This window comes from Momordica charantia (assembly GCF_013281855.1).
Source record: "Momordica charantia cultivar OHB3-1 chromosome 3 unlocalized genomic scaffold, Mcharantia_2.0 BLBB01000003.1, whole genome shotgun sequence".
NCBI classification, from domain to species: domain Eukaryota; kingdom Viridiplantae; phylum Streptophyta; class Magnoliopsida; order Cucurbitales; family Cucurbitaceae; genus Momordica; species Momordica charantia.
The window spans coordinates 15,257,083-15,272,398 of NW_028275161.1; the positions used below are offsets into that span (position 1 = coordinate 15,257,083).

At 32.5% G+C, this 15,316-nt stretch overlaps 1 protein-coding gene across 1 annotated transcript; it reads left to right on the top strand.

Moving 5' to 3' along the window:
- The first annotated feature begins 245 nt into the window (after positions 1 to 245).
- On the top strand, positions 246 to 5,127 carry LOC111020532 (E3 ubiquitin-protein ligase WAV3). The gene is made up of 2 exons (XM_022297228.2): positions 246 to 749; positions 2,831 to 5,127. Exons 1-2 carry the CDS (start codon positions 519 to 521, stop codon positions 4,766 to 4,768), a joined length of 2,169 nt encoding a protein of 722 aa, XP_022152920.1. The 5' UTR covers positions 246 to 518; the 3' UTR covers positions 4,769 to 5,127.
- Positions 5,128 to 15,316: the final 10,189 nt, after the last annotated feature.

A 15,316-nucleotide genomic window follows, 5' to 3' on the forward strand; every position in this document is an offset into this window, starting at 1 on the left:
TTTTTTTAGTACTCTTCGATACTTTTCTTAATACAATATGTAGGATAAGAATTCGAGTACACACTTTTCTTATACAATATGTAGGAATAAAAATTTGAGTATATAACTTTTGAAATAAATACCTTAACCAATTAAGTGATGCGAAGCAACAATTCACACGAATTTTACCCGGGGGAATGAGCCACAAGATTTTATATTCAAAATCTAGAATACAATCTTACAGTATGCCTCAAAAAGCTGCTATAACTCTCTTTACCACTCTACTTTCCTCCATTCTCAACCCCATACCAAAAAAAAAAAGTCAATTCCCAAAAATCCTCTTTCTATCTCTCTCTCCCATGTTCTTGACTTTTCCCAGTTGAAGCATTTTGAAAATTTTACCCATTTCCTTCGTCCAAATTTGCTCCTCCTTCTCTTCATCCTCTCCCCACTATGCTTCTCACTGAAATTTTTCATCTGTCCCCTCACCCACTTGGATTCACTTAGGGTTTCTTCTGAAGCTAGATCTGAACTCAAACATGGGTACCACATGGAAGAAACTCAAGGTTGCTCTCGGCTTCAACATGTGCCTCTATGGCCCTCGGAATCTGGACGATTCCTTGCCCTCCGTCGCTTCTAGATTCTCCGACGCCGTCGCGCCCTCCAATTTCCTTTCTCCGGCCAGTTTTGGCTCCGATTGTCGCCCGGCGACTCCCACTTCGTCGTCCTCCGGTCTCCTGCTCTCCAAGTCCTCCACCAGATCCTCCAAGGTTTGCTCGGTCCCTTTTGCTGTTTTAGTGTTTTCTGCTGGTTAGTATGTGTTTTGTCTGTTTCCTTTAATTTCCGAATTTGGGTTCTTGATTCCTTGTGAGAAGCTTTCTGGTTTTCACTTTCTTTGATCTGGGTGGCTTTTTTTGAAAAGGATTTTGGTGAACAAACTCGTTTTAGAACTTTAGTTTGCCACTTTTTTTTATTTTTTAAGATATTTGATAGGCTAAATTCATATATGTTATACTCTTGAAATTGTTGGATATGGATAGTTACTTCAAGCAAGGAAAGTATGTGAAGAAACTATACTGTTTCTCTGTCTCCTTTGCTAGTGAAAAGAAAACTATTTATGTATATTTTTTTTTAAAATTTCGTTCGAATATCCTTCTCTGTTCATAAAAATTTAGCAAGTAAAAGGAAAACACTATGTATCAGTTCTGTACCATTTTCATTTTATCTGTTTTACTCTATGGTTTCAATGTCATGACTCATGACTATGAGTTGTAAGGTTACTTTCAATTACATGGATTTATGTGGGAGGGTAAAGTGGAGTAGTCCCTTCAAGGACCATTAAGCCTTTGGCTTATTAGTAAAGTAACTCTGCTGCTCTATGCCTTTCCTTTCCAATCCTCCCCCTGAAGAGAGAGAAGTGGTTTGCCTTGTCAGCACCCATGGACTTTTTTCTCCCTTTTGCTTTCCAATGGTGATTTTTGAAAAGCCAGTGGGACCCACTCACCCTCATTGTATGACTTCCAGCAATCACCAAGACCTTTACCAAAGTGATAAGCAAGACTAGGTGAACAGTAAAAGAATTCAAAGTACAAGTTTTTTATGTGGCAACCCATAATTTCACTTCTTTTAATGGTCTTATATGGTCTCTTCTTTTGATTTCCTTCTTTTTATTATTGTTATTCTTTTGTTTTCTTTTTGGATTTGTTGTTTAATTATGGTAACTTTTGGAAAGTTACCCAGTTGACTGTTTGCTAGTTTTCCATCATGGCCTCCTCTATTAGCTAATATTGACTTTTTTTTTTCCTTTTGCTTAGCAGATTTACCGTTGAGGTTTACAGTGATTAATGATTATGATGAGTGTTTGTAGTAAAGATCTTGAAAATGCATATTCTTGTTGGGGGCTGTGTTGAATTATCTCTTCTCTTGATACATGGTCTTGACAGATGAGCTGCATGAGGCAGGACACTGTAGCACCATGTTGCCTTCTAAAGTTTCCTCTGAAATCTTACTTTTATCGAAGAAACACAACACCTATGTTGTTTGAAGTTAGTTTCTTTCTCTCTCACCAATAAGGGGCAAAGGGAAAGGACAAAAGATAGGTAACCTGTTGAGTCGAAAATACCTTTTGGACGAAAAAGAAAAACCGAAAGTTAATACCCAAAAGCACCTGCGGATAATGAGCTTTTGAACAAATTAACCTTTTCATTTTTTCTTCCTTTTGTGCGTGTGCCAACAATGTCTGGCTTAATTCCCAAGTGTAACTGAATGGTTTAAGATGAAAATTGGGCCTAAAATTTACCTTTTAGCTCAAGGTAGAATACTTCTTGTACGTTTGAAGAAAACTTCAGAAACTGTGTTATTGTTAACCTTGGAAATTCAAAGTTGATGTGTCTTCTCGAATTTGACATGCCTATACAGGAGAGAGAGTAGACTCTGTGTTGTTGGTTTAGCATAACTATGTCTCTCTTTGGTTGTTGATGAAGTAGAAGCTGAATAACCATACAAATGCTTCATGGTTAGATTTTCATTTTTGAATTGAAGCATGAGAGGTATCGCGTTGAGTCATTTGAGTTATTTATCTGATATGATATTCAAGTTATTTTTCATATATGAAAATGTGACGATTATAAGAGACGTTTTTTCACCTTACTTTGTGCATGTATTGTCTGTCCTTTTGTGGTTATTTCTTCATTCCACAATTTGTATGGAACCTGAGTTCTGATGTTAACTACACCTGAGTTTACATCCATCTCTCTGTCCTGAATTTAAAAATGCTGCTTTTGCTTTTGGAATTACGTAATTGGAATTCTTGGTTCTTTATTCTCATACTTCTATCGTCGTCAAAATGTAGAGGACCTGTGCAATATGCCTGACAGCTATGAAGCCAGGGAAGGGCCATGCTATCTTCACCGCGGAGTGTTCCCACTCGTTTCATTTCCATTGCATTACCTCGAATGTTAAGCACGGAAATCAAATTTGCCCAGTTTGCAGAGCCAAATGGAAAGAGATTCCTTTCCAGAGCCCAGCTTCAGAACTTCCCAATGGAATGATGAGAATCAACCAAATTGATTGGCCCCAAGATGATTCTTGGATGACCGTTTTAAGAAGGGTTCGTCCCCCACCTATTGAGTCACCTAGGCAGATATCATCCGTGTCTCATGGACCCGAACCAAGTATGTTTGATGATGATGAAGTCCTAGATCATCACTCTAACATCATAGATCAAGGAACATCTGTTGTAGATGCTATTGGTGGTTCTATTGGAACAGTTGAGGTTCAAACATATCCTGAAGTTTCAGCAGTTGCTCAATCGACATTTCATGATAATTTCACTGTATTAGTGCATATCAAGGCTAGTCTTACAATCCAAAGCCAAAATTGTTGTGAAAATCAAACCCCATCTCTTATGGTATCTCAAAATTCTCGTGCTCCAGTTGATCTTGTTACGGTGCTTGATGTTAGTGGGAGCATGGCTGGTACGAAGCTTGCTTTGCTGAAACGAGCAATGGGTTTTGTGATACAGAACCTTGGCCCCTCGGATAGGCTTTCTGTCATTTCCTTCTCCTCTGCAGCACGACGCCTCTTTCCTCTTTGTCGGATGACTGAGAGTGGACGCCAACAGGCACTACAAGCTATTAATTCTTTGGTTTCAAATGGTGGAACAAACATCATTGACGGCTTGAAGAAGGGGACCAAAGTATTACTGGATCGAAAGTGGAAGAACCCCGTTTGTAGTATTATGCTGCTTTCAGATGGTCAGGATACATACACTTTTGGGGCAAGTTCACGTTCCCAAGTTGACTATCTTTCACTTCTTCCGGTATCGATCCATCGCAATAATAACACAGCCTTGCAGATACCAGTGCATTCATTTGGTTTTGGCACTGACCATGATGCTACGGCAATGCACTCAATCTCTGAGATCTCAGGAGGAACATTTTCCTTTGTAGAAGCAGAGGGCACAATTCAGGACGCATTTGCTCAATGCATTGGGGGGCTTTTGAGCGTTGTTGTTCAAGGGCTTCAGGTTAGAATTGAGTGTGTTCATCCTAGTTTGCAACTCGGTTCATTGAAAGCGGGAAATTACCGATCGGACATCATGGCGGGTGCAAGAATTGGCACTATAAATGTTGGAGACTTGTATGCTGAAGAAGAAAGAGACTTTTTGGTGACAATCAACATACCGGTTGATGGTTCCATTGATGAGATGTCATTGCTCAAAGTCAAATGTGCTTACCGAAAGCCCATCACAAATGAACTTGTGACTTTGGAAGATGCTGGGGAAGTGAAAATAAGTAGGCCAAATGCAATTGAAGAACAATCAGTATCAATAGAAGTGGACAGGCAGCGCAACCGAGTACTTGCCGTGGAGTCAATGGCCAAGGCTAGAGTTGCGGCTGAACGTGGTGATTTGGCTGGTGCAGTCTCCATCTTAGAGAACTGTTATCGGACATTGTCAGGAACTGTCTCGGGACGAGCTGGTGATCATTTGTGCACTACGCTTTGTGCCGAGCTAAAGGAGATGAAGGAAAGAATGGAAAACCAGCACATCTATGAGGCTTCAGGACGAGCTTATGTTCTATCAGGGCTGAGCTCTCATTCATGGCAGAGAGCCACTGCCCGTGGTGATTCAACATGCAGTGGAAGCCTCGTGCAAGCTTACCAAACCCCATCAATGGTAGACATGTTGACACGGTCCCAAACCATGTTATTAGGGAACCCAACGCCACGGCCTCAAAGAACACTCCGCCCTGCCATGACATTTCCTGCCCGAAATCGTCAACGGTAATCAACAGTACGTACCATCCGAAACTTCATCCTGCCTGCCATTGTTGTAGACATTTTCTTTTTGCTTTGTTCCGTGTCATTCATCTTTTTTGTGGTATTTGAAGTTTTGTTGGGGCCTGGGGTGAGGGGGAGATATATTTCCTAGAGTTTTGGTGGGTATACTTCCTTGTTTTAAGTTGTAAATGAACAAGAATTGGGGGTGAAATATGTTATAATGGGGGTAGTGAGCCACTGTTTGAGAAGATTGGTTTACTCAAAGTGTGAGTTTGGTTGGGGGGTATAGAAGTCAATTATGGGGATAATTGTGGTGAGTTTCTCACTAAGTATGGTATAATACAACTACTCCTAATTCTTTTCCAAGTGTTTATTTCTCTCACTACTTCTCTGAAATGCTAGTTTCTGTAAATATCTTCATTTCTATCTTTGTCTGTTCTTTGGTTTTTACCACTAAATCCTCCATGTTTTGTATGTATCACATCACATATATATCTTGAGGGTGAGATTTTTAACCTCGACCATGGTCGATGATCTGTATCTTAACCAGTTGAGTTATATTCAAGTTGATATAGAAACTTGTATTTGAAGTTTAATGTATTGAGTTTAATATCGAGTTTAAAAATAGGTAACCAAAGATTTATGTTGTATGCAATATAAAAATTTGACAATGATAAAAGCGCAACCAACCAAATTTGTGACTAAAATTTCTGTGTATGGTTGTATTTTTTTGGAAAGTAATTTCAGTCATAAATTTAATTGGTTATCACCTTAGGTAATAGTTCAATGAATCAAAATTATGACTAAAATTACTTTTATGAAAATGTAACCGGACACACAAATATTTTAATTAAAATCATTTTTATAAAAATTGTTTTGAAATTTTTTTTTTTTAAGAAGTGTTCAAATGAGAATTGTTTTCTTTTTTTAAATGTAATTTAAGAAGTGCTCAAATGAGGAGTGCAAGTTTTCTAAATCAAGTTGGTTCAAGATCATAATTATAATTGGCTATAATTAAGAACGATGATTTCTCATGATGTTAACAGTACTTCTTTCTTTTTCCCATAACTCTCTTATTAACTTTTGTTTCAAGTAATTCAAAATATATTGAAAGTATTGGTATCAAGTTTAAATATATATGATTAAGTTCATAAGTCCTCTAATTCCTTCTAATCAATTAACAATTAAATTTCAAAACTAATGCCACAGTCGTTGCTATTAATTCGTATTTTGTTTTCAGTGATACTTAGTGCAAATTATATTTAATACCGATCAATAATTAAGAAAATGTCATATTAAGTAGTAAAATTTTGTTATTTTTTCATTTAAAAAAAAGTTACAGAAGTTGAAAGGGGGAAAGCTAAAAAAGCATAATAAAACGTCTAAATTAAATAATTGCTAGTGTTTAATCAATTATAAGAGAAATAATTAAGCATAACCTTCGCACATTTAATTGTATGTTATATAATCTTGTTAAATTCCCTTCATAAATTAACCACGTATTAAATAATAAATGTTACATTCTCTATATAAACCATAGCTTTCATGATCTATGCACAAAAGCAAATCCAACTTCTAAATTTCATCTTCTTTTATCATTTTCAATCTAATTTCTTCACAAAATGGCTTACCTTTCTAAACTCTTCATCATCCTCTGGTTTATAGCTCTCATCCTCTCATCCATGGTTGATTCAAGGCCAAATCTTAAAACAAGTTTGGCAGCACGATTAAAGTTGGATGATAGTGAGACATCAGATTGTTGGAGATCTCTATACCAACTCCAAGCATGCACCGGTGAAGTTATCACGTTCTTTCTAAATGGCGAAACTTATTTAGGCCCCAACTGTTGCCATGCCATAAGTATTATTCAGCATGAGTGTTGGCCTACGTTGCTCGGCTCTTTAGGATACACAACAGAAGAAGGTAACATCCTTGAAGCCTATTGTAATACCACTGTTGATGCTCTTTGGACGTCACCGCTTCCTCCGACGCCACTATCCATGGAGCAAAAGGTTGAGCCTAAAAGCCTTGCTCCATGAAAAATAAAGTGAATTTCGTAATAAAATAACTATGAGTTTATAGTAATTTCGAGTCATGACGTTGAATTATTGTGTTTCTAAAGTTTGAAGTTTAAGAGTAAAAAATTATACTTGTTACGATATTTCTGCTATTAGAATAATATAACTATCAATCATAAAAGTATTTAAATTCTGCATTTAATTTTCATCACATTACAAATTGTAACACTTCTTATTATGAAGAAGAAATCAAAACAATCTTCTGTGCATTACAAATTCTAACACTTCTATCATTTGACCAAAAAACAACAATATAAGTTTTGCAAGGCATGCTAATTTTGTAATATACATTTTTGTAATTTATTATACAAAATTTATATTAGAAAAATAATTTAATATTATAGTGCAATATCAATTAAGTAAAGTAAACCTAAATAATACTACAAAATCTTTTAATTCTCTATTTTTTTTCCAAATAAAAAACTACAAAATCTTAACTTAACAGAACTTAAACCTAACAACATTATGAATATCATATTAACGTTTAGACCGTTGAGTCTCTAAACCTAACGACATTATTTTAGTACAAAAGTTTATTCTTAAAAGAAATTAAAAACATAAATTATTATTTAGTTCCTTCTAATTAATAAATAAATTCTAATGCTAATTCCATACTTTCCATTCATATCCCATTCAATGATAAGATTTTTTTTTTAATTTTTTTGAGATACATTCAATGATAAGAATTAAGTACAAAAATATGCCATAATGCTCTCCTAGAGCAAATTCTATTAATTTATTACTAAATAATTGATAAAATGTAATATTTGCAATTGCTTTGGTTCCAATATTTTATTGAATTTTCTAAAAAAAATAAAATTTATAGTTGTTAAGGAAGTCAAAAGGGTGGGGAGCTAAAAAGAAGAAAAGGAAGCTTAATAGACATTATAAAATGTTTCTAATCAATCCTAGTAGTGTTTAATAAATTCAAGTAAAACCAAGTTTAACTGAGAGTTACACCAAAACAAAGGTAGTTAAGTGGTAATTGGCATATATCTCCAACCAAAAGCTGTAATGCTCCAGCGTTTAGACTAGCGCGACCTTTGAACTTTCAAGGACAAAAGTTTTTTTAAGGTGGATAGTCTGTAACGCCTCAGATTTTCGGAATATTTCATTTGAGATTTAATCTGTGCCTTTGGACTTCTCCCTATTTCGTTAAGTGAAATTCTTGATCTTCATAATTTGGAGTTAAAATTTTGGGTAAATTAGGATTAAGTTTAATTTTGTTGGATTAAGATAAATTAAGTTTTTTATTTTTGGAGGAGATTTTTAATTAAATCTTATTTCAGGATTTAGAAATGTAATTTTTCTCCTTTAGATTTATTATTATTATTATTATTATTATTATTATTATTATTATTATTATGTATACAATTCGATCATCCACCTTAAATGTTACTAAAAAAAAGTTTAATGGACCGTTACAAAGTCATATTAACTTCCCTTTATAAATTAATCTTTTTCTTCGTTTTCCCAATTAATATATAATACATTCTCTACATAAATCCTACCTATCTTTTGTCTGGATGGTTAAAAAAAAAATTATAATAAAATAAGATACATTTTCATCCATTTTAGATATCAATATTTCCATCGACATATAGCTACGCCAATTTAGCAGGGCCAAATTCTCTGAAAATTATTTTTTTTTTTATTGTGGGTGACCAAACATTATCTATCTTCACATGATATATAATTTAATAATTTTAAAAACATGTCATAGTTGCACTTCATCCAATTTTTTCCTAACAATGGTTTTAAAAAACTTAAGAGTTGAAAGAGGGAAATAAGAGATAAAAACCATTTTTATTATTCACAATTTGAAAGGGTCGAGAGATATAGAAAGAATTTTGACAAAAAAAAAATGGTAAATTGCATGAACCATCCCTAAACTATGGTAGTTGTTGCACTTACACCCTTACACCCTTAAACTTTCAATTGTAAAAATTAAACCCTTGAGATTTGATAAGTGAAAAAATTGGACCTCCAAATATTTAGTAGTAAATAATAAACCCTCAAACTTTCATAAATGATAAAATTGCATCCCTAACCTTTAAAAAATTACATATGGTTTACTCTTATTTCCTTCCTTTTTCTCACGCTCTCCCAACATTCACTGATTTTGGTCATTTAATTTCGGTCGAAATGGAAATTGTGGAAACTGATTTTCAGGTGCAGGAATTCGACGTTTTCTCTTTTTTTTTTTTTTTGGAAAATCATTACGAAGAAAATCATTAATAAGAGAAATAGCCCCAACAGAGATTGATTCAATGGCTACAATTTTTCTTCAATACCGCATAACTCGGAAGTGAAATAAAATTCCAAGAAAACAAGATCACAAGCCCTCAACCATTTTCAATTACAAAAAATTACAAAGAGAGCGAGTGTGACAAATTTTTGATGGAGCCCTTCAGTTCCCATGGGGTTGCTCCCATGGGATTGCTGCGAATAAAAAGACACAGAACAAAATTAGCTTTTATTTCTCAGTAACTGAGAAATAGGCACAGATAATATTCAATGGAGCAAATATATCATTCTTCTCAATTAAAGAGGTGAAATTTAATTTTAGGGATATTCCAATTCTTCAGCATTTGTTTAGAGAATTTGGTGTTAATTAACAGAATTTGGTGTTAACAAAATCTGGATTTGTATATTTTGCGAGATACAGTTTTAATTATCTTTCTAATACTCATTTTAAGGGTTTGTGGGAGAAATAGAGTAAAATAGAATGTAATTTTTTTAAGTTTATGGGCTTCATTTTTACTATTAAATGATTTAGAGGTTTAATTTCATCCTCCGTGAAAATTTGAGGGTTTATTTTTTACTAATGAATGTTGAAGGATCTAATTTTTTCACTTATCAAAGTTTGAGGGTCTAATTTTTACAATTGAAAGTTTAAGGGTGTAATTGCAACAATTACCATACTTTAGGGATGATTTGTACAATTTACCAAAAAAAAAGTACTATAGTTTATCTTCTCTAGCTCTGTAAAGCCTACAACTATTATCATGATTCACAAAAGCTTAAATCGAATTTAAATAAACTCGAGCATCATTCTTATTATCATCTATTAATATCACAGTTGATATTGATCTTTTATCGTTATCGTTACCTTCTCCAACGCCACAATCTATTCAGAAAAATATTGAGCCTAAAAGCCTCGCTCCATGAAAAGTAAAGTAAATTTTGTAAAAAATTATGAGGGTTTTCTTAGTTATTTCGAGTTATGTTTATGTTTAGTTGTGTTCCGAAATTTAAAGTTTAAGAGTCTAAATTAGTTACACTCGTGACTTTCTTGTATTTCAAAAAAGTATATTTATAGGAAAACTTTTGGATCTATTTCAAATTAAAGAGCAAATTGAAATACTTCTAAATAAGCAGAAATCAAACAATCCCCCACATCTATATATGGATTAAAAATATAAAAACTAACAAATAAAAGTGATAAAAAGATTTATCAAACTCTAAGTATGCAACATAAGCTCCACCATACGGGTACGTGGATAATGCACATACCCCAGATATGAGGCATAAACTTCAAAGCGCCGCCGACTGGGGACAAAATATTATTCTTGGAAATAATTTAGTGGACAATATATATCTAGAATAAGTTATTTAAAATAAAACATTATTAAAAAAAATCCTTTTAACCTTTATACCATTGAGTCTATAAGGCTGACAATACATAATTTTAGTACAAAAAATTGTTCTTAAAGAAATAAAAACGTAAATTATATTCTTTAGTTCCTTCTAATTAATAATTAAATTTTAATGTTAATTCCATACTTTCCGTTCATATCCCATTCAATGATAGGAGGAATTAAGTACAAAAATATGCGATAAGGCTCTTAGTGCAAATTATATTTATTACTAAATAATTAAGATGCTTAAAAAAAACTAAATAATTAAGAAAAGGTAATATTTGTAATTGCTTGGGATCCAATATTTTATTGAATTTTCTTTTAAAAAAGAATATTATGGTTTTTGAGGAAGTCAAAAGGGTGGGGATCTGAAAAGAAGAAAAGGAAGCTTAATAGACATTATAAAACATTCTTAATCATTTCCAGTGTTTACTCCATTTATAAGAAAATAATTAAGTAAAACCATTTCAAATTTAATTGTTTATAAATTAATCTTATTCTTCGTTTCCCAATTTTTTTTTGATACGACATGTAGGGGTGAGGGTTCAAACTCATGACATTTTGATCAGAGATACCTTAACCACTTGAACTATGCTCGATTTGACCGTTTTCCCAATTAACATATAATACATTTCTCAACATAAACCTTGCCAATCTTTTGTCAGAAAAACTAAAAATAAAATAAATAAAATAAAAATTAAACCACCTACCTATCTTTTTTAGGTGATGAGTGAGTGCTCAACATCATCGTGCATCTTTTATCTAGATGGTTAAAAAAACTTATAATCAAATGAAGTAAGTCGATTATCGATATATTTTCACCGATATAATTTTCATAAAATTGAGATTACAATATTTCCATCGGTATTGACACGTAAAAATTTGGCTACATCAAATATCCAAGAAGACATTTTCCCTTGAAGGCGTGTACCTCGTACTCATTTCTGTGTTGTCCCAATCCAAGGGAATACATTATATAATAATTAAAAAAATGTCATATTTGCACTTCATACAATTTTTTTTCCTGAAAATAGATTTAAAAAATGAAAACAAGGGAATTGAAATGGTGCAGAGTTGAAAGAAACATTATCGAGAATTTAAAAGGTTAGAGAGATAAAAAGAATTTTGACAAAAAAAAAAAACAGAGAGAGAGAAACTAAAAGACATTGTATAACGTTTTAATTATTGTTAGTCATAATCAATTATTAGACAAATAATTAAGTAAAATCATTACACATTTAATTGTAAGTTACTTAGTCCTATTACCTTCCCATTATAAATTAATCACATCCTTTCGTTTCAAGTAGTATCTGTGGCTATATAAACCCTACATTGTTATTTCATGATCACAAAGCATAAATCCAACTTAGATAAACTTGAGCATTATTCTTATCATCCATTGATCATATTCAATATTTCTTTCTTAAAATGGCTTACCTTCCGAAACTCTTCGTCGTTATGTCCTTTCTAGCTCTCATCTACTCATCGTCTATGGTTGAATCGAGACCAAATCCTAAAATGAGTCTAGCAACAAGGGTGAAGTTCGATGGCGAGACATTAGATTGTTGGGGATCTCTATACCAACTTCAAGCATGCACCAGCGAAATTATCACATTTTTCGTCAATGGTGAAACTTATTTAGGTCCTAATTATTGTAAAGCAATTAGAATTATTCAGCATGAGTGTTGGCCTACATTGTTCGACTCCTTGGGATACACAACTGAAGAAGGCAACATCCTTGAAGCCTATTGTGATACCACAGTTGATATTGATCTTTTGTCGTCATCGTTACCTTCTCCGGCACCACAATCTATTGAGCAAAAGATTGAACCTGAAAGCCTCGTTCCCTAAAAAGTAAAGCAAATTTTGTAATAAAATAAGTTCTTAGTTATTTCGAGTTATGTTCAATGTATTTCGAAATTTAAAGTTTAAGAATCTAGAGTAACACTCATGGTTTGTTGGGTTTCAAAAAATTATATTTATAGGAAAACTTTTTGATTTAATTTTCTATTATATGATTCAAATTAAATAGCAAGTTCAAATACTTCCAAATGAGCCGAAATCAAACAATCTCCAACTTTACATAGATTAAAAATATAAATTAACAAAAGATTAAAAATATAAATGAACAAATAGAAGTGATAAAAAGATGTTAAACTCAAGCAGCAACGTAAGCTCCACCTTAATTTATTTAGTAAGGTAGCTTGAATAAAGTTTACTTGAAAATAAGGTGAAAAGAATAATACAAGTAGTTTATTAATTTTTAAAAAATAATAAAATAATAAAAATTACTACAGAATTTTAACCTCAATTGAGTTGCATTTAATTTTAAAATGAAAGACTTCCTAAATAGAATAAATTATTTTCTTTTCAACTTTGCGAATGATGTTTTTCCCTATATTTTGAAATAATAATAATAGCATTTATTAGGTTAAAAAAGAATAATACTACAAGTACAAATGTAAAATAATATAATAATAATATTAAAATTTATGAAATTTTATCTCAAGTAAATTACATTCAATTTTAAAATGAGAGACTTTCTATTTAGAATAAAACCTTTTATTTTCTTTTCAACTGTGAGAATGACGTTTCTTTCCTATGTGTTCTGAAATAATAATAATTATAGCAAATGCGACAGCGTATATATAAAGAGGACTACGGGTGCTCCTCGATTAAAAGCTTTGAAGCCCCAACATTCTTTTGGTATTATAATTAGTCAGCTATGGATCCTCCTTGCATGGTTATATATGGTACGAATCGATTAGGAATGATCCTCAGCTGGATTTTGCCGAAAAGTGAGGGACAATTTTAGCTTAAAAAGAGTAATATCCCTTTAGTACATGAAGCCCTCGTAGCTCGAGAGTACTATCGATAGGTCAATATGTGAAAATGGTAAGAGAAAATTATAGAAGACCGTTAATTTCCCAACCGAATGTAATGTTAATTTTTTAGGAAATTAACGGTGCTCTATAATTTTCCGTTACACGATAAAATATAACCACCTAGGGTAGAAAATTGTAAAGCAACACAACAAATTAACTAAAAAGAAGGTTATTTTGCCATAACTAACCGAATTTTTTTATATTAAAAACAAATACTTACATATTGGAGAAGTAGAAAGGGTGGAGAGCAAAAACGAAGAAGTAGAAAGTGGAAATTAATTAATAGATCAGACACCTAAAATTTAGATTTATCATTGAGAAAGTGGGATGGTGGAGAGCTAAAATAAGGAAAAGAAAATGGAGAGACATAAAATTTGTAAAACGTTTTAATTATTGCTTAAGTGATGTCCAATTATGAGAGAAACAATTAAGTGAAAACCATTACAAATTAATTTAATTAATAAAAGTTACATAATAATCTTATTAACTTCCCATTACAATTAATCATTAATGATACTCTTTCGTTTTCCCAGGCTTTTCTTCTCTATATAAACCATGCATTTCACGAACCCAACTTATCCATTTCACCATCTTTCCTCAAATGGCTTACCTTTTCAAATTCTTCATTGTCCTGTCTTTTCTAACTCTGATGATGATGGTTTCTTCATCTACAATAGAGCCAAAGCCAAACCTTGAAAAGAGCTTGGTAGCACGATTAAAGTTGGAGGGCGGGACGTCAAATTGTTGGAGATCTTTGTTCCAACTCCGAGCATGTGCTAGTGAAATTGTCATGTTCTTCCTTAATGGTAAAGCTAACCTAGGTTCCAATTGTTGCCATGCTATCAAGGTCATTCAACATGAGTGTTGGCCTGCATTGCTCGACTCTTTGGGATACACGATAGATGAAGCAAACATCCTTGAAGTATATTGTGATACAACTGTTGATATTCTTCCAACGTCACCACCGCCACTATCTGTCGAACAAACTACGTCTGAACCTAAAAATCTTGCTCCATGAGATATAAGGGGTTTCTTAAATAAAATAACAATGAGGTTCTAATTACCTCGATTATATTTTTAGTCGTGCATTCAAAGTTTAATCTTATTTTGGATCCATTACCAAAGAATATATATATAGATATATATATAATACTCAGAAATTTTGCACATTGTTTACCTATTTTTAACTTCTGTTATTTTTCATCACATGATCACAAGCTTAACACAAAAATTGACCAGCAAAGTTCAAATATGAAGAAGGAAATAAAAACTAATCTCCGAAATGGAGGTATGCATTTTTCAAAATATAATTATACCATACGCAATTAGAACACTAAAAAACTAGTACAAACTCAAAATTAACACAATTTTTTAATTGGTCAACTTAAACCTAATTCAACTAGTAGAGACGTATTTCTAATCCAGAGATCGTGTATTCAAATTCTCGCCCCCACATGTTGTTATATGTACTCTTTTTTTTTTTTTTGAATAATATATGTGCTCTATTACATGCATACAAAATCAAGTTTTACCCTAAAAAAATAACCAACTTTTTCGTTTTATCGATATTATCTTGCATCACTTGTTTAATCACCAAAGTTTCTCTTTAACAAACACTACAACAAAATGTGAGTTAAATACTCTCAAATATTATCTCTTCATTGCATGTGAATATGAGATGAAAATAGACTCTCCATCGTTTAGACTCAAATTTTATGGAAAAAATTTTGAAATCTAGCCAAAACCAAGAACAAAGAGGGGGAAAATTAAATTAACATAGACATCTAAACCTTTCAAAAAACAAAGAAAGAAACAGAGACTTGCAACAGTTTGTCATGAGTTTAATGAGTTTCAAAAGAAACTTTACAATTGAGAAGTAGTTGAAAGGGTAAGGAAAAAAATATTGAGAGGTTTATAAAACGTTTAAATTATTGGTGATGAATAATTAATC

What these genes read in the sequence shown, in the direction of transcription:
- LOC111020532 (XM_022297228.2), top strand. Translation starts at nt 519, where the DNA reads ATGGGTACCACATGGAAGAAACTCAAGGTTGCTCTCGGCTTCAACATG. An exon ending in CCTCCACCAGATCCTCCAAG is followed by an intron (nt 750 to 2,830) that starts GTTTGCTCGGTC and finishes GTCAAAATGTAG; the next exon opens with AGGACCTGTGCAATATGCCT.